Source organism: Eupeodes corollae, chromosome 2, assembly GCF_945859685.1.
Source record: "Eupeodes corollae chromosome 2, idEupCoro1.1, whole genome shotgun sequence".
In the NCBI taxonomy this organism is placed as follows: Eukaryota; Metazoa; Arthropoda; class Insecta; order Diptera; family Syrphidae; genus Eupeodes; species Eupeodes corollae.
The window spans coordinates 23,138,596-23,164,509 of NC_079148.1; the positions used below are offsets into that span (position 1 = coordinate 23,138,596).

General features: G+C 33.9%; 2 protein-coding genes across 2 annotated transcripts in view; one reads left to right on the top strand and one right to left on the bottom strand.

The window, feature by feature from the left end:
- On the bottom strand, positions 1-7,908 carry LOC129946563 (ER degradation-enhancing alpha-mannosidase-like protein 3). Its single transcript, XM_056056803.1, has 3 exons — positions 7,701-7,908; positions 6,502-7,630; positions 1-1,703 (listed from the first exon to the last, which is right to left on the bottom strand). Exons 1-3 carry the CDS (start codon positions 7,799-7,801, stop codon positions 132-134), a joined length of 2,802 nt encoding a protein of 933 aa, XP_055912778.1. The 5' UTR covers positions 7,802-7,908; the 3' UTR covers positions 1-131.
- Positions 7,909-13,787: 5,879 nt separating this feature from the next.
- LOC129947793 (protein argonaute-2) overlaps positions 13,788-25,914 on the top strand; it is a 37,920-nt gene continuing 25,793 nt past the window's right edge. Inside the window, exons 1-2 of the mRNA XM_056058490.1 lie at positions 13,788-13,983; positions 14,070-14,204. Coding sequence (XP_055914465.1) covers positions 13,971-13,983; positions 14,070-14,204 — 148 coding nt within the window. The 5' untranslated portion in view covers positions 13,788-13,970. The remainder of the gene's footprint in view (positions 13,984-14,069; positions 14,205-25,914) is intronic.

The window sequence follows — 25,914 nt, forward strand, 5'->3', positions numbered from 1 at the left end:
TTTTCAAATTTTCTATTTCAAAACTTTTTTTCTTTTTTATTAATAATTTTTATTGATTTATCAAAAATAGTTTCTAATTACCAAACTAAAGGACTTGTCCACCGGTTTGTGATGATAGTTCAAACAAATTATCACACAACTTCATAGCGATAAGCAAACCGTTCGGCAAACTTTGGAGCTTTGCACGTCAAAAGTTCATACTTTTGAGATCGATTCATATAAACACCCTGCGAACGAATTTTTTTGAGAAACATTTGTTCATCGAACTTCGGCTTCGCAGGAAGCGTTGATTTAATAATGGAATGAACAAATTCCGTCAAAATGGAATTATTTGTGGACTCTTCACCAACTGCATCTGGCTTTTGTTTAAAAAATTGACTAGGCGAAGTTTCTGTCGAAGTTTCTTCCTTACTACTCGATCTCTTTGAATCTATTGAAATAAGTTCGTCATTTTTAGATGTGGTAGTGTCATCGAATTCTTCTCCCGAATCATGTTCCTTTAAATTCGTCGGTGAAGGTGTTGAATGTGCGGAGTCTTTTTTTTCATTGCTATCAATCAATGACTGCAATTTCTGGAATGTGTCTATCATACGTTTCTTAAACCGAACAAGCTTAATCAGTTTTTCAAATAAATCCAAATCAATAGAATTCGATGTTGGTACATCGGGATCAGGCAATGAGGAAAGCTTCTTCTTTGACTCTATTAGATCTTGAAATGTGTTTTCGTCTTTACTGTCCACTGCGAAAAGTCTTGTAAATTCAAGCATATCACTGGGATTAGACATTTTAGTCCTATACCATTGTTGAGCAAGTAAAATAATTCGAAGAACTCTCGAACTGTTGACCAATTTATCCAAATCCAATATTGATGCGTTGAGTAGTCTCAGAATTTCGTTAACAGTGGCGTGTGTTTCGTTCTGATATTTGTCAAACTTTTGGAGGTTCAATGTCTCGACTACGACAATATTGGCACGTAATCTATGCTGTTCCATATATAAACTCCAGATAGACCGTGGTTTTGACAAATCTATCTCCGTTAAAGCGGACGAATTGATTTGAAAAAGATGTCTTATTTTCTCAGGGTCAATTATGTGATTTTCCATAAAGGCTAATAGAGCTGTTGGCATTTCATCGATTGTATTTACTTCGTTAATAGCTTCAATTATATCTCTGATATAAAACGGTTCGATATGATTTTGCAGATTGAGGGCTTCGTCTTGAATTTTTTTGAAATTTTCTAACATTTCATTGGCCAAGTCAGTGCCACTTTCATTAGTGTCAAGGACTTCAATATCAATTGATAGATTTGCCTCTGTGCGTTTGTTATCTATTGTTCTACTGACTTCAGGGCAATTGTATTTTGCCATTTTATCCTCCTGAACTTTGTGCTGTTCAAGCTCGTTATGCTTCAGGACATCTCTATGGAAGTTTGCAAGATCAAATTCGGCAAATAAATCTTTTCCGGGTTGATCGTGGCAGCATTGTAAGGCTGATGGATCGATTGGATGACCTTCTGTGTTGAAAATATATCCGCCTGATTCGATAATGCAAACACCGTTTGGAGTTTCAAACAACCGACCGTGACCACCGTTGTTATGAAGAAAATTGTCTTCATCAAACAAAAGGTACAGGTATTTTGTGGTTTCGGAGAGAAAAAATGACTCCATTCGATTGTCTTTGCGATGATCTCGAACGTTTCTTATCTGAAATACAATTGAAATATATTTTCTTAAAAACAAAAACTAGAATAGTTAAGGTTTTATTTGTAAAACATAATTATTATGATTTAACGTCCATAATGTCAACAATCATTCAGCTAGGTTCTAAAAATCGAGCATAGGGAATGCACATTTAACTATGGAGGCTTGGCCAAGTGTGTATGTATACACTTAGGTTTGGTTTCTTTGAAATCGTTCGTATTAAATCAGTGATAATTTAACTTGAAATTAAAAGTTGAAAGGGTAATTCTGTTTTATTCCTAAAAAACCCTTTATATCTTGCATGATACAAAACAAAAGTGAAAAACAATAATTTTAACATCCCGTTGGATTAAAGGGTGTTTTTGTAAGCCTTTAGGTTAGGTTAGGTTAGGTTATAGTGGCTGTCCAAGATGGAAACGGACACACTTAGGCCAGTTTAATGGCCCAATGTGATACCACATGAATCTTGAGGCTTCCTCCTAAGCTCAATGGAACCAGTTAGAGTCCCTTACGAAACGTGAGAGGCTGATTATACCGATATGATTTAGATCGTTAAAGAAGAATTCTCCTAGGTAATTCTTGCGTTTTCGAGCTAGAGCAGAGCATGCGCAGAGAAGATGAAGAACCGTTTCTTCCTCTTCCTCGTCCATACAGCTTCTGCAAAAGTCATTTGAGAATACGCCTAGTCTCGTGGCGTGCTTTCCTATTAGACAGTGTCCGGTTATGACACCTATTATCGAGCTTATATGCGATCTGCTTAGAGAGAGCAAGCACCTTGAACGTTTTAAATCCAGTGTTGGCCAGATGTTTTTTGTGGCTTGACACGTGGTGATGTTGGTCCACCTGGTGCCTGCCCTCCTAACAGCGTCTTGCATTAGTAGCAGTTTACAAGTAGCGATTGGTATGCCAGTACTTGCCAAACGTGGTAGGATGGGCTGTACTGTACCGTTCCTGGCGAGTTCATCTGCCTTACAGTTACCTGGAATGTCTCTATGGCCCGGCACCCAGCAAAGGTGAATATTAAACTGTTGCGCCATCTCCATTAGAGATGATCGTCAGTTATGGACTGTTATAGAGTTTGTAGAGACTGAGTCCAGAGATTTGATAGCGGCCTGGCTGTCGGAGAAAATACGGATATCAGATGTTTATATCACGTTTTCTTTGAGCCAAGACAAGACTTCATTAATCGCCAAAAGTTCCGCCTGGAACACGCTACAATGATTGGGAAGGCGGAATGAGAGACTTTATTTCAGTCGTTCAGAGTACACACCACCTCCAACCCCTTCTTTATTCATTGAGCCATCTGTGCAAAAGTAGATTGACTCATCCTCCAAGAATGTCCTATCCTCCCAAAAAGATCTGGTAGGTATAGAAATCTGGAAATTCCTGTCGAATTGTAGTTGGGGGATGGTGTAGTCTGTGTGCTTTGGAATTGATTCTAAGTACCTTAGAATTACGGAGTGGCCAATGTTGTTGTTAGTCCACTGCGACGAAGCATTTAGGCGAATAGCAGAGCTTGCAGCTATTTGTTTACTAAATATGTCAAGAGGTGTAAGGTAGAGCAAGGTGTCCAGTGCCGCAGACGGGGTCGTGCGAAGCGATCCGTTTATACATAGGCAGGCTGAACGTTGGACTTTATTTAACTTATCCCTGTTTATACCTTTCTCTAAGGCAGTCCACCATACTGCTACACCGTACGTTAAAATCGGTCTGATTACCGATGTGTATAGCCAATGCGTGATTCTGGGTTGTAAACCCCATTTATTACCAATAGCTAAGAAAAGAGAGCTACAGTATCTTTTTTGACTCTTTCCTGTACGTTGCGTTTCCAATTTAGTTTTTTGTCTAAGACAAGACCTAGGTATTTGGCCTCGTCTGAGAATTTTAATTGGATTCCTTAAATGTAAGGAGGGTTGATAAATGGAATTTTGTATCTCCTCGAAAATAAGACCAGATCGGTTTTGTGTGGGTTTACACCCAGTCCACACCGATCAGCCCAGAGTATTAGTCTGTCCAAGGCATTTTGTAAGAGTTCTTTTAGGATATTAAGATGCTTTCCTGAAACTGCTATAGCAACGTCGTCCGCATAGGCTATCACTCTGAAACCCTCCGCATACAGACTAGTTAGGATTTCATTCACCACTAGGTTCCAGAGGAGAGGGGATAGAACACCACCTTGCGGTGTCCCTCTACTAACGAATCGTCTGCTAGAAGAGTTGACCAGTTTTGAGTTAATTATTCTGCTAGTAAGCATTAAATGAATTGACTCCCGAAGCGAACTCTCTACATTTAGAGATGTCAGTGCAGAAGTGATTGCAGATGTGTCCACGTTGTTTAAGGCACCTTCGATGTCAAGGAAAGCAACCATAGTGAACTCTTTATGATGGAGGGAATATTCGATGGTGCGTACTAAAGTGTGTAACGCTGTTTCCACCGATTTACCCTTACAGTAGGCATGTTGAGACGAAGACAGAAGTCTTGTATCGATGTAAGCCTTTAAATTTATTATAAAAAATTAATTATTCTTTTCGAATTTACAAAATTGTAAATTTTGAATTTTTTTTGTGTGCTGCCCTTTTTTTTGTAATATGTCTTTAAGAAATGTGATACAAAATTGATAATACAAACTTTCTTATTATCTCTCTTACCGACTCGTTGAAAAGTGCAATTAATACATTCTTGCCGAAATTGCCTATTAAATGTAATTCGAAACCCCCATCCTTCAATAAAAGGTTATGTAATCTTAGCAAAATTGTAATTTAATTGTAATTAGCAATAAAAAGAACAAAGCTTATAAGCTACGAGTATATCGAAATTCATTAGATAATTCTTTTCTTTTCAGCTATACCCAATTGGATAGAGAATTCAATGTTCTAAATAAGTTTCTTTATAACAATTATATATATTCAATAGAGAGAGAATTAAAGCATAATAGTAAACGTTTCTGGTCTTTCATAAAGAATAAAAAAAGATGCAATGGGTTACCAAAAACAATGCAGTATATGGGTGACACATACTCCGACATTACATCTATTTTCAATCAATTGCTTATTTTCAATCAAATTATACTTCCCCAAAGGGATATCCCTTACAAACAATTAATTCCGAAACTCCATTAAGTATTGGATTTTTGAATATAAGTGCAAATGAAGTTGAAAATGCATTACGTAGCTTAAGCTGCGATAAAAGTGCTGGTCCAGATGAAATTCCTATAGTTATTTTAAAAAAATGTGCATCTGCTCTTTCTGAACCTTTAACTATTATTTTTAATAATTCTCTTTCTAAAGGAGAATTTCTCTCTGAGTGGAAGAAATCCTTCATTAATCCAATACACAAATCAGGTTCTAAACAGGAAATATCAAACTATCGCCCGATCTGCAAACTCTCAGCGATACCTAAACTTTTTGAAAAGATTGTATACAATAAATTATCGTTTTGGTTCAAAGAAATAATATCGCCGTACCAACATGGGTTTGTGGAGGGAAGATGCACCTTCACCAATCTTGCTCTATTTTCAAATTACGTCTTCAATAAACTAGAAGAAGGTTTTCAAGTTAATGTCATCTACAAAGATTTTTCCAAAGCGTTCGATAGAGTAAATCATTTGATACTAATATCTAAACTAAAAAGCGCAGGTTTTCACTCTGCTATGCTATCATGGCTGTCTTCCTACTTAACGAAACGTTATCAAATTGTTTCCATAGATAACATTCAATCTTCTCCTTTTTTGGTAACCTCTGGCGTACCGCAAGGTAGTCATCTTGGACCGTTATTGTTCTTGATTTTTATTAATGACATGCCTAACGTTTTTAAAAACTCACACCGCCTTCTTTTTGCGGACGATCTTAAATTCTTTAAAAGCATTAAATCCTCTCGCGACTGCCATCTACTCCAAGACGATCTTGATTGTTTAACTAATTGGTGCACCATTAATGACTTGTTTTTGAATGTCTCCAAATGTCAGTGTTTTACTTTTTCGCGTATTGCCAATCCAATCAAATTCGACTACAAAATAAACAATAATATTCTAGAAAGAGTTTTTGAAAAAAAAAAGATTTGGCAATAATATTTCATTGTAAATTAAACTATATTGCAAAATCTAACACCATGCTTGGTTTCATAAAACGTAATTCATCTGATTTTACTGATCCCTATACTCTAAAATGCCTGTATAATGCTTATGTCAGATCTATTTCAGAGTATGGATGTATTTATGGAACCCTCATTACAACATTCATTGTACTAGAATTGAAAATGTTCAGAAAAAGTTCACTAGGTTCGTTATTTGGAAACTTGGTTGGAATATTGAAATGCCCTCTTATTCAACTAGAAGTAAGCTAATTGATATTCAGTCACTCGAAAACCGTAGAAAAATGTACTCTGTATTGTTTGTAAGTGATATTTTGTCTTCTCGTATTAATTGTTCTTTGCTTCTGTCTTTAATTGATTTGTATGCTCCAAGTCGTCCTCTGAGGACTAGATTTTTATTTTTTGAAAGCGATCTTAGGACAAATTATGCCAAAAATGAGCCAGTAACTCGCTGTGTCCGTGAAGTTAATCTTATTTCTTGTGTTTTTGATTTTGACTTTCACAGTAATCGTTCTACCCTTAAATGTAATCTACAACGTCAATTTATAATTAATTTTTGAAATAAGCAAAATACTATGTACATACATACCCATATATATTTATTTTTATTTATGTAAGTTATTTTCAAGTAGTCTGTAAGATATTTTTGTCTGATTGATGAATAAATAAATAAATACTAAATACTTAAATAAAACAATTTTGAGTTACTTACTGTTGCGTATCCACAAGACGTCTTTGCACTGTATTCAATACTGGTAACCATATCTTCACCAACTTCTAATAGATAGGGATCTTTTGTGGCTCTATACAAATACATTGCCGATTCAGCTAATTCCGGTCTCAAGGGATAACTCTCTCTATTTGAACCAGCCTCGGCTGCAGGAATGTTATAAAATTCTGGCAAAAATCCATACTGCCTCCACACACTATGATAAGTGTGTAGTGTTTTCATAGCAGGACTTATATCGCCAATAAGGCTCAATACACCTGGCCAATATGCTTCCAATGATTGGAAAACAGGTAATGTTACCTGTCCTTTGTTCATGCCCACCCACACATACCAATCATCACGTTTCATATATTTGTCAATTTTTTTACGGCCTTTATGGAACAGCTCCAATAAATCAGGCCGGTTTAGCATTATCGAACCTTTGACCAGGTATTCAAAAAACGAATCAACTCCTGCCCCTATGCCGGCATCTTGAGCCGTCCATCTCCCTGTCTGAACATCAATATGATTTCCCAGCAATCCAATACTAGAACGATGCTCCCACAACGAGTATATAGCATTCAGAGCTACTTCTTCGTAGATAGGGTCACCTGTCAAGCGACTGAGGGCTCCAAATTCTATAATGAAAGTACCAACACCTGCCGTGCATGTAACAGATGTCTCACCAGGCGGCACTCCGTGTCTAAGATTGACTGTACCGTAGGGCATTCCAGTTTTACTATCGAAAGCTGGTAAAAGTCTTTTAGCCACATCTTCGGCTAGTCTTAAAAGTGGACCATTGCATGGCCAGCCAGGTTCCAGTTCTAGGCCAGCCTTGTGTGACATTAAATGAGCGCTAAGCAGGCCCCCAACTATACGAATATTTGTCTCAAAGACAGATACGTTGATATCAGTATCAAAATTCATTCGTTCGATAATTAAACGAGCAACGCGTCGAAACTCTGTAAAGTTTCCCATAACCGCCAGTGTATCTAAGGCGTCAATTAGAGTCAATGAGTAACTCCCCCAGGTGTTGATACCATCACAGGTTAATGGTCGTAGCTCGTCATAATCACTTGCATGACGGAGATATCCTTCGTAGGCATGTTGAAACATTCCGCGAACTTCCTCTCTGCAATAAATATAAATAAATATCAAATAAAGAACAATTTGTCGTGAATGCTTTTTATTCAAAAAATCACCTTAACTTAATTTTTCGAGCGGTCGAATACTTTCTTACACATAATACAATTGAAGGAAGTGTTAGTGCTAAATAAATTATAAAAATATTATTAACTATCATTATTGTTTTTCTATGTTTATAAATTAAGTCTTAGTAGAAAACTGCAGACGAAATGATCCATTTTTTCTTGTTGTTGATTCTTTGAGTAAACGTCAAAGAACATATGTGATTTGTATTTTGTGCCAATTGTCACAGACTGTCACTGTTGCTGCAGCTGTTCAGCAACAGGGAGATGGGAACCGCAATATTAAGGTTCTTCCACAATTGCAATCATTAAATGTCTAATTACATGAGGTAAGTATCTTATGAAAATGTATATTTTGAGTTGAAATGTAACTTGACTTATAAAGTGGATTTACCTGCAACTGAATTATGCAGAGAAGTAGAGGGAGGGAGCTATGTATACATATATGTCCAAACCGGAAAGTGGGTGAAAATACACCAGTGGTTGCTCTTTTTACTTCCTAAAAAATAATATATCTTTTGACAGTATAAATAATAACTATAGCAATTTTAGAGCGAGGAAACATTTATTTCTATTTTTAATTATTTTTTAAAGTTCACTTTTTTACATACAAAACACACAAAAATGGTTGATTTTGACATTTCTTCCCTGTTTTTTGTTCAGTGTTACCATACCTGTTTTTTTTCTTGGTGATTTCTTTTATTTTAGTGTTCAAATGAAAAAGTACTTTGCATATACCCAAACTCGCACCCACCCCAAATCCTATAGTGATCCCAAGCAGGAGGGTTGCAGGGGGCAGCATGCCCCCCCTAACATACCTAGCTGTTAGTACGCCGTGCTATCAATTAAAATAAAATTGTTTTTGGGTTAAAAAAATGCAATACAAAAAAGTAGGGTTAAGTCCGAAAAAGAAAATATTTTTTTTTATGACTTAAAGTTGTTTCCTCGCCCCAATGTTTAAAACATGTTCTATTGAGACCCCTACCTAACTGTAAAAAAAATCTGAAGGAAATTCGTGCTGCGGTAATGGAAAGTCGCTCCATAATTTGTTTTTTTCCATAGTCCCAAAAATGATATTTATGTTTCTTAAAAATATTGCAATTGATTGCATAAAGCTTCAATTTAAATCAAATTTTTGAAAAAAAAAGTAACAAAACATACAAAATGTAACAGTAACAATATTTAAAAATAAAGCAGAAATGTAAGGCTTTTGTTACACTTACATTGTGGCAACACCGATGCAGACGAAAATGCAATCATAAAATAAATATGTTTGTCTTGACCTCTGCATTTTGGCATTTTTTATCTATCTCACAAATATTAACTTTTTGCGTATCATCCTTTTTTCAGAAATGAAATCAAATTAACTAATATTGTATAAACCATTATGAATTCACTTCCATATATTTTCTGCTTCAATTAAACTGAATTCGAAAGCTTAAAAAATATAAATTTATGATTATCTTCCTTTTAGTACAACGGAGTTTCAAAACCAAAGATATTCCATTGACATCGAATATGAATACCAAGACTGCAGATTCCATTCATCAATGAAGATTTGGTGATATAATCGATTTTTTTAATGACATTTTTCTACACAGAAGTCAAAAATAGTTGTGCATAATTCTGTATGGAAAGTTTACCCACAAATTAGGAGATAAAAATAAGATTGGAATTTATTTTGTACAGTGGTAAATAATGATTACAGATACCACACCTACAAATGAGACGTAGTTAAAATTTGTATTTCATAAATGTGTACATCAATTAGAATTTTTAAGTAGAGAAAAAGTAACCGCTAGATGAATTTTCTAGTTTAAATCAGATTTAATAGATTTGTTCCTTAGAAATCGAGTGTTGCAAACAAACTTACCGATTTTAGTCCAGGTAATCAGTTTAAACTTTGTTCTTGTCTTTTGTAAACTTTTTTAACACTGTCACGAATTTCACAAATAAGCCCGTGTTGAATTGATCCTAGCTTTTAAAGGTTGTTCTTGGCTGTCAATCTTAAGCTATCTGAATAGGTTTGTGTTGTTGTTATCACATAGATAGACTGTAGAACAAATCATCTGTTGTTAAAAAATAAACTTAGCTATCAAATTTGGAAAACAATTGCAGCTGTGTTTGGGGTTTTCTGATGCCACGTCGCACAGTGGTTCGGTTTGTATGGGAGAGCGGAAAAAAGTCTGTAAAATCTGAACGGTTCAACGGATTTAAATAAAATTTGGCATACATGTTAAGATTAGTCTTATACATATTTGGTCAAAATTTGGTTGAAAAAAAAATTATAAACAAAGTTATTGACATTTTTCTAAAATTTGAGGGTTTTTGATTTTTGTATGGGAGAGCGGAAAAATGTTTGTAAAATCTGAACTATTAAACGAATTTTAATGAAATTTTAAACACATGTTAAAATTAGTCTTATACATGCTTGGTCAAAATTTGGTCAAGAAAAAATTATTAGAAAAAAAGTTATTGGCATTTTTCTAAAATTTGAGGGTTTTTGTTTTTGTATGGGTGAGCGGAAAAAAGTCTGTAAAATCTGAACTTCTAAACGAATTTTAATGAAATTTTAAACACATGTTAAGATTAGTCTTATACATGCTTGGTCAAAATTTGGTAAAGAAAAAATTATTAGAAAAAAAGTTATTGGCATTTTTCTAAAATTTGAGGGTTTTTGATTTTTGTATGGGAGAGCGGAAAAAAGTCTGTAAAATCTGAACTTCTAAACGAATTTTAATGAAATTTTAAACACATGTTAAAATTAGTCTTATACACACTTGGTCAAAATTTGGTCAAGAAAAAGTTATTAGAAAAAAAGTTATTGGCATTTTTCTAAAATTTGAGGGTTTTTGATTTTTGTATGGGAGAGCGGAAAAAAGTTTGTAAAATCTGAACTTCTAAACGAATTTTAATGAAATTTTAAACACATGTTAAAATTAGTCTTATACATACTTGGTCAAAATTTGGTCAAGAAAAAATTATTAGAAAAAAAGTTATTGACATTTTTCTAAAATTTGAGGCTTTTGATGTTATATTTAAATAAAAGTTTTTTTTAGTAAAATCTTAACTTTTTATTTTGAACAAAATATTATTACTAACTATGTATATTATAAAATTAAATAAATAAATAGATAAATACATACAAAAAATAAATAAAAAACAATTATGAAGAAGTAATTTTATGACGCTAAAATGAGATTTTTAGCGTCTGCGCTGATTGGAAGTATTTTCTGAAACTCCTGCTGAATTTTCTTCTTCTGAGCATCTCTAATATGGTGGGTCTCATTGTTGGTTCTCCATGCTTTAAATGGCAAATTGTAGGCAACATGGAGAATACACTCCATAAATTTTATCCGAGCGTGAAGAGGAGACATTCCCATTTTCAAAGCTTCCCTGTTTACAGCTTTGATTCTTATATTTGTCAATTTATTCATTCCAGAAGTTGTAGTTCCACATATGAAACAGGAAGAAGCTGCAGGAGTTTCTGTTATAGATTGAGCTGTCTTCCCGTCCAGCATTGTGAACATGAGTTCGTGTTTGATTGTAAACTGACGTTCGCCTATTTGAATTATCGTCTGAGTTAAATTACTGATTTCCGTATCTATTCTTTGTTTCTCGTTTCGTATGATTTCTGCAGTTTCTTTAACAAAAGAAAATTGGATGGCTCTGCAGTATCTTGTCGAGGATGGTCGATCGTTGTTCCACACAATAATATCCCTGTTATCCTCCATAGCCATTTGCATTGGTACCAAAGATGTCATAAACATATTAGCGTCCGAAGTTTCTTCATTGTCAAATGTTTGACTGTATTGTGGTTGTCCAGAGGCACCATCACATCCCCATTTAGTGTACAATGTTAAAGACTGTCCTTCAATTCTGGTTATCTCCTCTGATGTCTTTCCTTCTAATAACCTTGTTGCAGTGTGGTCTAACAATTTTTGTAGTGGCACACTTGCTGAGCTTTCCGTAATGCTTATATCTAAAAGATAGCACTTTTTTTTTGCTTCCAGTAATTTAATATAAGGTGGAAAAACATCATGTCCTTCATCTTTTAGGGCATGTCTTAATACTTCATATTGGCGTTTCGACAATTCTGCTTGTATAAATAATGCAAGAGCCTTATCCGGATCAAATTGTGAGCAGGAAAAGCTCTCTGATGTTGCTGCATAGTTTATCTCTTCTTGAGGAAATATATTTCTAATTTCGTCCCTCTTATACCTTTTAGCTCGATCACAGCATTCGTCAAAACTCTTTCGTGGTCTTCCCATATTAGTTGATGTTTCGGCCAATGCACTTTGGGTTAGTTCTACTTCGAAAACTCCTTCGAGCCAATGAGTGTATTTTTTTTTCAAAATTACTTTTTTTTCTATGAACTGCGTTCCATCGACTCAAAAAATGAGGCACAAAACGTTTATTTAATTCTGACAGCACAGTTTCTATTTGCTCAGAAATTAAGTTGGGGTATTCCCTTTCAAAATATGGTAGAAGATTTTGAACATCATGTGCATTAGTGATAAGTTCACTATATGTATATTTGTTATTATATTTCACTTCACTTTCACTCATTGATTGATCAGAGTAAACATTTATCTTAAACACCTTGCACAAATGGTCAATAACTCAATACTGACTTTTTTTTAATTTAATCCTTTATATATATAGATTTAAGTAAGAGATTTTATTCTAATAAGACAGGTAATACAAAATTACGCAATACACAACAAAAACAAAGCAATAAAACTTTAAAAATAACACCTTTTTATTTCTACCTGCCCTACTTTTAGCAAAAAACTAAAAAAATAAAGGATTATCTCTAATCCTTTTCTTTATTTTTTTTAAGCTCTATCATATAATTTAAAATATCATAAAACTAAATTGCTTTTCGTGTGTTCTTTCCAAGAAAATTGAGTTCAAAGTTGAAAAAATTTTCCGGGCAGAAATAAATGGTTTCGCAAAAATCGAAATTCTCAGACCTGTGTCAATGTATTAATTTTGTTTTATTTTTAAAATAAAGTTTGACATTTTTTCTTAAAATAATGGGCTTAACCAATTCATTCTGACAATTAATAACGAAGAAATCAAACTTTTTGGTAAACACCACCGTCAAAACGCAGTTTTTTGAAATCCGATTCAGTGAAACTTTTTTGATCATATCTTCCACATCTGCACGTATCTGCAGCTGATTTTTTCTGTGCTTTTACATAAATACATGGAGCATATGCTGGCATACTTACTTTCTTGGAGTCTTTTGGAGCTTTTTTTTGAAATCAAAAAGTTTAAAAAAACACATTTTTTCCTAGTACTTAAGCTTCAGACTACTTATAGAAGGTATCTTTTATAAATAATCATTTTTTTTAATTTTAGATAATCGAAAATAGACCAATTAAATTATTTAAGAAGCTAGAGAATTTATTTAAAGGAACTTCGGAAAAAAACATCTCAAAATTTGTTGAAAATACGGTTCGCGATTTGAGTAAAATTATTTTTCAACTTTGAGGGCTTGTAAATCAGAACATACAATATATATGTTGAAAAATACTTTTAAATCATACGCTCGGGTTATACAAGAGTACTTAAACATAAAATTTAAAAGGATAAATATAACTTCTTAAAAAGACTTTTTTCCGCTCTCGCACCACTGTGCGTCGTTTGCTAATTGTTTGAATTTTGTATTGTAGCATATTGCGATAGATAAATTTATATTGCATATTAGCATTATTTAAAATAAAATAACACTACTATATGAACAAATAGTTCATGTAGATCGACGAATCGACGTTTTTCGTTCACATGTAAGTTAAATTTACTTTTAATGTTATTATCTTAAATCATTTTTTATCAGCTGTTCTACCTTTGTTTTGACAGATAATGTTACCTTTCCGGTTGTGATTGTTCAAAATAATATTCGATACTAAAGTAAAAGAAAGTTTCCAAACTTTATTTAAGTGTCTCCAAAGCAATTTCATCAATGTATTTCTGATACTACTTCGACAGCACTGAAGAAAGTTCATCCTAGCAAATTTTTAATTCATTTTCTGAAATGCATTTTTCCCAAATCGAATCTTATTTTATTTAATTCATATTCTATTCAATTCTATTATAAATCTCAAAGTGACAAGACAGCAAATCTGAAACAATTTGGAGCAGATAAGTATTAAGTTGCAGCATATTAAAGTATAAAAATACAAAAAAGATAAGAAGAAAATTTTTAATAATTTGTGAAAATATCTTTAAACAATCTAACAACAAATAAAAAACAAAATGGGCAAAAAAAGTAATTATTATACGCACATACCTACATAATGTGTAGTAATTTTACAAAACTTATATATTTATGAAATATTGAAATGTGATTTACAGACAAAAAAGGTTCGGGAGACGAACCAAATGAAAATAAGCCTCCAAACCCAAACCAAAATAAAGGCAAAGGGTCAGGACCTGGAAATCAGCAAGGAAATACTGGCAATCAAAATCAGCCTGGCGAAAAGGGAAAAGGTAAACATGCATTTTAACAAAAACACTCTATAGAGTGTTTTTGCATTTTAATTTCAATTCTTTGTTTGTACGTAAAAGTTAAGATGCATTGCACTTACCTATGCAGGGTATTTCATCAGAATTAAAAAGGGGAATTCCCCGTTTGTAATATCAGTGGAGAAGGTAGGCAACTATTACGTGTTCAATAATGCTTTTGTTAGTTAGTTAGTTAGTTAATTGACTTTTTATTAAAATTATTTTTTTGGTGATAATATAATAGTAATATTAAAACAAAGTCTTTTAGTTTGGCCTAAGAGCCATCTACTAGATTAACATTTTTGTATTAAAATATAAATTTTTTTGTAAATAAGATTAGTTATTAACAAATTCAAAAATTAATTTAAGTATTGACAAAAAGTATACATTTTATTATTATTCTTATTATTTCTTTTTTTTTTCTTAAAAATCTTCTTCTCTGATTTGTTGTCTGTACTTCAGGGCAGCTTTCACATAAGTATAGAGTATATTCCATCCTCGTTCACCATTCAGAATTCGTTTAAACTCATCGACGTAATTGGACATAATTCAGTTAAAAACCAAGATTAAACAAGTGTTCTTCAATTTTCATCGTCACTACGCAGATCTGGATGCATGTTGAGCTCAGTGGAACTCGTTTTAAGGTTTTTATAAAATGAATGAAACTCTGGATTTATATACTGCAATAAATCCATAAGATCTTTTTTTTTGTCTGAAGATAATACTGGTGGGTCTTCAATATTTTTTAGATTACCCAGTGTTAGTGTCGATGCTCCTCTTTTGACCAATGGTAAAAGGTTAAACGGTTCTTCAGGATTTAAGTTCGTTTTATACAAAATTTGGTTGTAGTTGTTCGTATAGCGAATCCACCTTACCAAGTTCCATATAAACTTTTGGCCATCTGAGTTACACCTTTTCCAGTTGAAATTATTTTTTGAAATTTCACTAAAGTTGAAGAAATCGCTTTCTTTCATTTCAACAACTTTAATTTTTGAATTTATAGTTCCGATGAACTGAACCAGTCCCTTGGCACACTAATTTCGACACTGGATATTTTCTTTTTTCGTTCAATTAACGCATGATCAGAATCACACTCGAGGTGTGTGTGGCCAGGTTCCAAAAATGTATGATCTATAATATATTCCAATGAAGGATTTTCTTTTATGAACAGAAGGAACATAGCAGAGGCATAGGAATTTTTATTTTGGCCTGAACATGAGTCACTTTAGAACGTTATTTTATTGACAGAAGAAGGTTAAGATTTTAGATGTTTATGAAGCAATCTCATTTCCACCCCTTCTCGCAATTCCCTCGTGCCACATAAAACAGCCGGAACCATTCGTTTTTAAGTCGTGGATTGTAAGATTAAAGGTCCAAAGCTGCCTTTTATAGAAACTAACTGAGTTTCTTAAAAATGGCGTTGGTAGGCACTGTTGTAAATCAAACGCGAATGCTGCCATATCGTTGTTTTGTCTAGCATTTTCTTTATCGACCCTTTTTTGCTCAAAGCCAAAATATCCCTTTGTCACATGAATTAACTTCTGCTCCACCAGAACTTGTTTTTCTGTTTCATTCTGAGCTATTTTTATCTTTGACAGAAATCCGTCGCAAGTTGCACAAGTGTCAAGTTTGGGAGCTTTGAATTTTAAATTCATTGTTTTAAATATCTCAGCATATTTGGTAAGGCTTACAGGATTATAAACTTCATTACTATACATCCGATGCATTATGGAGAGATTTAAACTACCATGAATATATTTAGATGTGTGAAGACGGCTGTAATGGCTTTCATACGATGGGAACTTATTTATGTGGTTGCACACTTCCTCTTCTTGATCCAATGTTAATTTGTTCATAGGAATCCCTTTACCCCGACAATTCTTAAACGGTACGCTTGGACTTGAAACTTTTTTTGCTATTACGTTTCTAATGAAACTCTCCGTTTCAGAAAAATAGATCGTAAAATGTGTTCGGCAAACTTGTGTTCTCATACTATCATATTCTAAAAAGTACTTGACAGATTTTTCACGACGTCGCTTTCTTTGGCTTGCGTTAAATAGAGTATCACATTTTTTATCTTCTAGAATCAGAAGATTTCAATATAAAGTACTCTCTGGTCATAGGTTCCCAAAGTCCAATAATGTTTAAATAATCGTTGTATCTGCTCGAATGGTAGTACCCGTGGCATGATGGTTAGTGCGTTGGACTGTCATGCCAGAGGTCTTGGGTTCGATCCCTGCCTATGCCATCTAAAGTCTTTTCACGGGTACTGCCTCTTGCGAGGAATTGACAAATTCTCCAAGAGTAACTCTTGTCTTGAAAAAGTGCTTTCTCAAATTAGCCGTTCGGATTCGGCATATAAACTGTAGGTCCCCTCCATTCCTGACAACATTACTCGCACACAGGAATGGTTGAGAGTTGTAAGTCACTAGGCCCTGGTTCTCAAAGGACTGTTGCGCCACCCAATTTATTTTTTATTTATCTGCTCGAATGAAATTTTATCTCGACAGTTGCTTCGACACATTTCAAAGGGTTTTGGAGCTCTAGCATGTATAACTTTCCCAGAAAGTGTTTTATATGAGTTTCCAGCGTTCCTTAATTTCTGACGAAAGCGTTTTTTATTCTTTATTTTTGATTTCGGATCGTCATTGCTAATCGGGAAATTCAAAACATCGCTATTTTCACTTTCAGGGTGCGAATCAGAAGAAGTACCATTATTATTTATTATATAATCAGGGTCTTTTGCAGAATCATCGGAATTTTCCCATTCTGGCAACTTATCATATGTTGTGTTTCTATTTTCAACGTTGAACTCACTTGAATGACCTAAAACAATGGAAAACTTGAAAAGTGTTCTTAAAAAAAAAAAATAGCGTTCTTACGTTTGAATACATTTATGTCGAAGTCAAATCCGTTCATCGATGATTTAGTTTCATTTGGTATCTCAGGAAAGTAATCATTCTTTTCTGATATAATTTCGTCGATCGAATTCGAATATTGATAAATTGAATTTTTTTTGCGGCCATTGGTATATCGACTTTTTTGTGAAATTTGTTTCCGGGGATACAGGAAATGTGAAAGAACTTGTTTCAATGTTTTCTGAGCAAATGAGAAAAAAACTTCGACATTTCCGACATCGTTTTACCAATATCTTTCTTGGGTTCTGGTGTGGAAGTTCTTTGCATCACAAAAACCTTTCTTAAATGAGTTTCTTTTTCTGTAAAAAAAAATTGTATTCAAATACCAAACATTCAAGAAAAAAAGAGAAAAACATTTAAAATATAAATGCCAACCACGATAAGGGTTGATTCATACGACATCGCCTATACTCCGAGAAGTTCTTGCTTCAGCTGAACGACCTAGAAGCAAAAGGTTTCGGTGTCAAAGCGACCAACGCAACGACGACGGCGCGCACGCGCCGCCGCGCCAACGTGGCGCGCCGTTGTGATATCAGGCATCCAGAAATTTGGCGTGTCTAGACAATGCAAACAAAGTAGCTAATTGTTTTTTGTAACTATTTTGTGATGAGGTCGGAATTGAGATTCGTAATTTTATTTCCGATTTAAGGCAAGCTTATTAATTGCTTCCACATAAAATCAAGTACATACGTTCAAAATATCAAAAATATCAAAAACCGGTATCTTCAAAAGGACATTCAAACTAAAAAAAACATTAAATCAATATTACCTTCAGCTCTTGCTTTTTCTCTAAGCATTCGTGCCAGCGCCAAAAGTCTTTGCGATCGAGACATTATTAATTTAAATTAAGTTTTTTTTTTTCTTCAAAAAATTAGTATTTATAAAAACACTAGGAACAACACACAGGACAACTAAGCTCGTTTAAGAACACAGGAAAAACACAGCACTAAAGTCTACTTTAGACAACACTTATTCTATATTAAGATATAGAAAAAGAAGTAAACTATACTTAAGAAAAACTTTTATTTATTTTGTCTTACGGAATAACAACCAATCTCGAGATAAGGTTTTCAATAACTGAATTACTGACGGGGAATAAAAACTAAAGTCAATTTAGGTTCTTCGTGCATCAGAATTTTATTTTGGAATAAGCGCTAAACTGCAGATAGGAGACTCTTTTTGCCTATTCTTTCTTGGGGAATAACCACTAAACTGGAGTTAAGTCGTTATTCCCTTTTACAAAAATGAAAACAAAAAAAATATTAACACGGAAAAACAGCTAAACTCAAGTTTAGCTATTTTTCCGCCACAAACAAATGTAAACATTTAAACAACTAAAGTCAAGTTTAGTCTTTATTCCTCGATGTAAGTCTTACAAAAATATTATCTTAACTCAACTTTAGATAGTAAATTTCGTCTTTTCTGAGTTTAGTTGTTTTTCCTTAATCTCAACTTAAAAAAGTGACTTAAGCTATTATGTTTTTTTGAAATTGTGGCCACATTTTTAAAGATAGAAAGCTGAAAAAAATTTACAAAATAGATTTAAGTACGCTGAATATAATGGCATCAAAATCTCAATTTCGTCTAAAGTCGACTTTAGCGGTTATGGCTTGAGGCCACAGAATTAATGGTGCTGTAGTACATTCTATGTTGTGAAGAACGTGCTTCATTTAAGTAATTGTTGTATAGGCAAGTTGCCGCACTCTTGATGATGGTATCAAATTTGATTCTTATTGTGGCCTCGTCGTCACTTGGATTGAGTGTAAAATTGCAACCATAACAAGTAGCCATTTCCTTCCATTCATTTACAAGATCATTGTTTTGATTTATCATGTGTTTCAGCAGAACTTTTGGAAAGCGTTCATCTTTCATTTCCATTACTTTCATCATATATTCGAAGTGAAGCTTGAGTGTTGTAATTATAAGTGGAGAACAACCAGTCTCGAGATATAACATGTAGTTTGGGGTGCTGCTAGGTAATTTAAATACTCGTTTTATGCAATATCTTTGAAACTTTTCAACGGTGTTTGACGAAGTATATCCCCAAGCTTGAGCTGCGTATAGAAGAAGTATGTTCTGAGCAGTTGATTTTATTAGTTTTATTATTGAGCTATGCGCTACATATTTGCTTTGAATACAGGTATTCCAGATAGAATTGATTGCTCTTTTTGCTTCCGCAAGTTTTGTTTTGTGATGTTTTTCCATATTCAAGTTTGCTGTAAACAAAACTCGAAGGTACTTATACTCTCGTACAACTTCAATAGTTTGTCTTTGATATTTCCAGTTTTCATTCCTCGAAAAGCGACCTCCTCCATTCCTGAAAATCAAAACCTTTGTTTTTTCGAGGTTAACTGTTAGATTCCAAGATTTGCAGTAGCTTTCAAGCTTATTTATTTTAAGTTGCAGGTTGTTTACCGTATCTCCTAGGAGGACAATGTCGTCAGCATACATAAGACCAGGTATTGCGACTTGGTTTATCTCGACTCCTCTCACCATTTCATCAGTTATGTCGTTGATGTATAATATAAAAAGCAAAGTACTCAGTATGCATCCTTGTTTCACTCCCATTGTCGTAGGAAACTCTTCCGATTGAAAATTCCCATCCCAAACTGTTGCTACATTTTTTTCATACAGGGCTTTTATTATGTTAATCATCTTATAGCTTATATCAATTCTATGGAGTTTGTAATATATGGCTTCACGTGGTATTGAGTCAAAAGCTGATTTGAAGTCAACGAACAAGGCGTAGAGTTTTTTTTGTTTTCGTTTGTAAATTTGGGCAATACTTAGCAATGTAAATATTTGGTCGAAAGTTGAATACTTTTCTCTAAAACCAGCTTGGAATTCATGTAAAATATTTTTGTTTTGAATCCATTTTGATAGTCTATTATAAATAATGGCTGTAAACAGTTTGGCTGAGGTATTCAGAAAGGATATGCCTCTGTAGTTGGCAGGATTTGTAAAATCCCCATTTTTTTTAAAAGAGGAAATATAATGGCTTTTTTGAAGCTTTGTGGTATATCCTCGTTATGAAAACATCTGTTAAAAGTGTCGGTTAGGGCTTTTGCATATTCAGTGGTGCAGTTCTTATAAAATTCAAAAGGAATTCCATCTTTTCCTGGAGCCTTATTGTCTTTAGAATTTCTAATTACTTGAATTGTTTCCTCAATATCAAACGGTGCATCAAGGTAGTCATCAATAAAACGGGGTTCAGCATATTGAATCTTAGGGGATATCTGCGTGATATTCATGAGATCTCTAAAATACGCATGCAATTCACATGATTTGAGCTGTACCGTTATTCTGTTTTTACTACCATTCATTATTTTGACTGCTTTCCAAAATTCAGCTGACGATCTGGCATTGTTAATTGAAGCAATATTCCTGAATTCAAATTCGATTTTTTTTTGTTTTGCAGATAGACTTGAATTTTCTATTCGCTTCAGCATACAATAGCTTGAAAACAAGTGTTTCGTGTTTTCGGAGTAATTTAAGAAAAGCAAATGACTTGTTTCTCGCTTTTATACAATCCTGATCAAACCATTTTTGCTTACAGTACTCATTGTTTCTTGAGAATTTTAGGCTGGGTGATGCAGTCTTGATTATATCCGTTAATTGATCAATACTCAGGGTTTCTTTAAAAGTGATTTGATGATTTAGTTCTATGTTAAGCGAAGTTTGGTAATCAATTAAATTGTTTTTATTCCAAAAAAGCTTAGGCAAGAGGGTGAGCTCAGTTGTATTTCGCTCATTATGATTCTGAATCAGTTCAAATTCAACTTCCAACGGCATGTGATCGGAAAATATCTGACTTCCTATTCGAAAGTCTGTAATCAAACCACACCAGGTAGCATTGGCAAAACAATAATCAATCACCGAGCATGCAGTGCCTCTTATAAAAGTGAGCTCACCTTTTGAATCAACTTCGCAACTTCCATTTAAAACTTGACAATCAAAAGCATCTGTATGTTCAAGTATTTTACTACCTTTCCTGTCACATATCTCGTCTTTGGATTGTCGATTTGATTTCAAAAGTTCACAATTTGTGCCTGACGAGAAATCGTTCTGCGAGAGTCCTATTCTACCATTGAAGTCACCTATGAGAACCAGTTCTTTTGAATTTAAATCGTTAAGTAGGTCACAAAGCTTGTCGAATTCTTGTTGCCATTTGTTGCAGTTGAGGTAGATAGGAACCAGGTATAAATTATTTGTACTTACACTTAATTTTAGTACATGCGAGTTACATACGTTAACAAATTCTACATTCAAATCTATACTTTTACGGTATGCAAAAAGTTCACCTCCACTTGTTCTTCAGAATATGTTTAGTTTCTCTGCAGGTATCCATTTTAGTTCGTAATTTATAAAAATATTGTTAAATTTTACTTGATCAACATTTAATAAGTGCGTTTAGAAAATATCAAATTTTTTTAAATAATTAAAGAATTCAGTAGCATATAATTTGTTATTAATTCCAGAAATATTATAACTTAAGATTTTATATTTTGTGTTGTCTTGAATCGAGTAGACGGCTGGTGCTCATTGACTGTACCTATCTAAAGCTCCAGTCATGTTCTGTACAGCGGCGTTCTTTTGTCTTACTCTTACTATCCCTGTACTTGTACTCGCTTTCGAATTTGACTGTTGCACTTCGTTATCAAAAACACTCTAGTAAAGATATAAATCCTTCGTACGTATCACCCTCCAAAACCCATTTGTTTACATTGTTGTATTTGTAATGTGGACGAATTCAACGAGAAAAATTGACGTGTTTTCACGCATACATAGACACACTTACTGAGGTTTTTGGGGAAATTTAATATAAATTAGAGGAGAAATTACACGCATACTATGAAAAAGTTTATGAGGCTGATTTCCGGTTTAGCTTGTAGGCAAACCAAGATGTCTACCGGGGATTTATATCTTTATATAGAGTGTTTTTGTTCGTTATCATTACTTGGGCAGAGAGAAAAAAACTAAACGAGAGAACCAACTTCGTCGGTTGCTCTCTTTTTGCCTACAAGCTGCGATTTGCACATAAACTTGCATAAGTATTAACTCCATATAAAAAAAATGTGGGGAACGAATACTTATGCAAGAAGATGTGTATACTCCCCACATTAAAAAAAAATGGCGTCCACCTTCGAAAAATGGCGGATGCCATGTTGTTCAGAGGTGTTCAAAGAAAATTCAAAATTGTGGATGAACAATTTTTTGGTATTCTCATTGTGTTACTTTGGGAGTAATATCATTCGAATATGAAGTGAAATTAATTACTCTTGTTAGGTGCCAGAACAATGAAGATTTAGCAACAATTGTAAATTACGCCAGTTTTAATTATTAAGTAAGTAAAATAAATTAGGTGGTGCAACGGTGCAATGAGAATTAGGACCTAGAAACATAAAACTCTGAAAGCACTACAACTATTATTTGTTTTATTATTAGCTGCGTTTATGCGGTTAATTTTCGCTCAGACCGTTGAAAAATGCAAAAGAAACTCAGATTTAGTTCAATTTTCAGAGTTCATCGACTTAATTTTGGCTGCGAAAGTTGCTGGAACATTGACAACGAGAGTTAAAGAATGTAAACATGGATCATTAAAATAAAACAACGCAGAAACATTGAAAATATTTTTATATACTCATCTCTTTTTTACATTCCTATTGTATTTGTGTGTACTCGTTGTTTATTTTCTTTATGTTACCGACATTTCCAAAATGCTGAAAATAAGTGATTTAAGTAGAGACTAAATAAAAACCGTAAACATCTGTTGCCAATTTTCATCGCATAAGATTTGTGAATTGGCGATAAGCTATGCTTTCCACTAAGCTAGTGTGCTGTTTTTAAAGGCTTAACTACATTATGTAAGCCGAAAAGTACTTTTGTACAAAAGTAAAAGTATTTGTATTCTCGCTAGGTCAGTGGTTTTGTGAAAAGAATATACAAATTTGTTCTTCAACCAAAATTTAAGTCTTATGCATCATTTTTATAAGTTTTCCAGTTCTACTACTTATTTATATCTTATCTTTCTGTTATAGCGACAAGGAAAAATCTGTGAGGGAAAGTTCTAACTACAGTTTTTCTGAAAGTGCATTGTGGGTTATTCATAGATGTTTGCTAAACTTTTTAGGCTATTCATAAATAAATGCAAATCTAAGTTAAGGGCTAAACCTGAATAACTATAAACATAGAAAATGCTGTGTTCAAGTAATTATTATCGCAGCCAAATTTCATAATTAATTTTGTTGGTGTATAAAACAGCTGAAAGACTAATTCATGACAAATAAATGTTACGTTAACACTAAGTTTCACAAAATATCGATTGATACCGCAATTACAGAAGATATGGATATTTTATATTAATATTCCCGGTAAACTGTAGACCTTTATTATTTCCACCTATTATAATTAATTCGATGTTAAATAATTCAATGCAGTATATTGCAGATAAAACAGCAGTTATGTTATGTTAAGGTATTACTATTGAAATAAACATAACATACATTTATAAAAAACATGTACTTGTTCATAACAAATAAAGTCTAGTCTAAAAAACCTTAACCTTGTTATACACTCTTTCTGAACACATCTTTTCTGGTTTTGGTTGTTAATGCCATCTATCTGTAACTCAAAGAAAAAGAAAAGAAAAACAAATTCACCACAATCTTCCGTTTTAACGTTTACCGTAATTCATTGACAAACGAAAATTGTTTGCTAGAATTAATTTGTGAAAACCAGAGAGAGAAAGAAATATCAAATGTCTCGATTCTCTCTGCTCTTCGAGGTGAAAACATGTATACACCGATACGAATTCAACACGCTATAAAAAATGAGAGTAAGAGGTTCCAAAGGGACGGAGACGAGGAAATTTGGCTCTCTCATTTAGTTTTTTCTCTCTGACTTGGGCTTTCATTCATAAGTTCGCTTATAGTATTTCGTACACCTGTTGAGATTGATATTGTTTTGTTTTGTTCTAGTTGAGTTAAGAAAGAAGTTGAAGTCGATTGATGATTTGAATGGGATTGATTGTCAAAATTAGTTTTACTTTGGACTTCAGGAGTAATTAATGGTAAGAAGTTTTGAGTGTCGGCTTTAGAGTTATTTTGGTGGACTAGGGTTGATGTTAAAGAGGGTTGTTGATTTGAGGAAGACATTTTTATTTGAGAGGAAGGAGGTTTGGTTGGTGTTGCGTTCTTATCGGTGTTATTGAGTGTGTTTAAACGAGGTGAGGTGGATTTATTAGAAGTGTCGGTGGTATTGCTTGTTGAATTTAGGTTTAGCTGATTGGATGGATCAGTCTGGGGGATGGTTTTAACAACTTGAGAAAAGGTTTGGTTGGAGATTTCATGAGGATATTGTTCTCTGAAGATTTGTCTGGCTTCCGCCATGGAGCATTTTCGAATTGTTTTTATTTTAAGAACCTCTTTTTCTTGGGCGAACTTTGGGCAATTTCTATCAGATGATGGATGACTTTCATTGCAATTAGCACTTGAAGTACGCGTGCATTCGGAATTTGGATGGAGAGGGAGGTTGCATGTTACACATGATGGGTTGCCTCTACAGTGGTTGAAGGTGTGTCCGAGTTTTTGACAAGTTCGGCACCGCATGGGATTCGGGAAATATGCTTCAACTTGAATGTTGAACCAGCCTACATCGACTGTTGGTGGGGGACGGAAGAGATTGAATGTAAATAGAACTCGGCCAGTGGGACATTTTACATCGTCCACTGTTTTGGTAAATTTGTATACTGCTATAACACCTTGCGAACTCATTTCATCGACGATTTCTTTTTCTGGGACGTTATTTAGACACGGTACAAAGGCAGTACCCTTGGACGTGTTGAGCTGTTCGTGTAAATTCACGGAAATATCGCAGAGGTTTGAGAGTTTTTTCTTTGATAGGAAAATATTTGCAATTTTTTCAGATTTAACAAGGATGAGAAGATTACCATCTCGTAATTGGGTAATACTTTCATACTGAGTACTTATACTGTCGATTGCTTTTTTGAGGAGGAAGATACTTAAGTTGTAGTACCCGTGGCATGATGGTTAGTGCGTTGGACTGTCATGCAAGGGGTCTTGGGTTCAATCCCTGCCTGTGCCAGCTTAATTTAAAAAAATAATTTCGCGGGTACTGCCTCTTGCGAGGAATTGACAAATCCTTCAAGAGTAATTCTTGTCATGAAAAAGTGCTTTCTCAAACTAGCCGTTCGGATTCGGCCTTAAATTGTAGGTCCCTTCCATTCCTGACAACAGTACTCGCACACAGGAATGGTTGAGAGTTGTAAGTCACTAGGCCCTGGTTCACAACGGACTGTTGCGCCACCCCATTTGATTTTGAGATACTTAAGTTTTTGAAGGGTTTATTGGAGTCCGAGGGGGATATAATAATGAATTTGGGGTGGTTATTAAAGCTGTTTATATTATCTAAAGGATTGATTGGATTAGGTCTTTTGCGTCTTTTGTGGATGATCACCGATTAATATAGTTCAGCTTTTAGTTAAATAACAAAAAAAACGTGATCAGCTGTTATTTCGATTGGAAAACACTTCTTAAAACTTCAACGTCAACTTTCCAATAAAGTTTGATCCATCACAACTTGTGTTTGGAATTGCAAAGAAAAAGTCTCTATTTTTTTTCCAATAAACAAATAACCCTTTTACACAAAACATTTAAAAGAAAGCAATAAATAAATCATAGAGTAATAAAGATCAGCTTTCAGTTGAATGAAAAAGGCAGTATCAACTGTCATTTTGATAGAAGTGAACTTGACTTGAT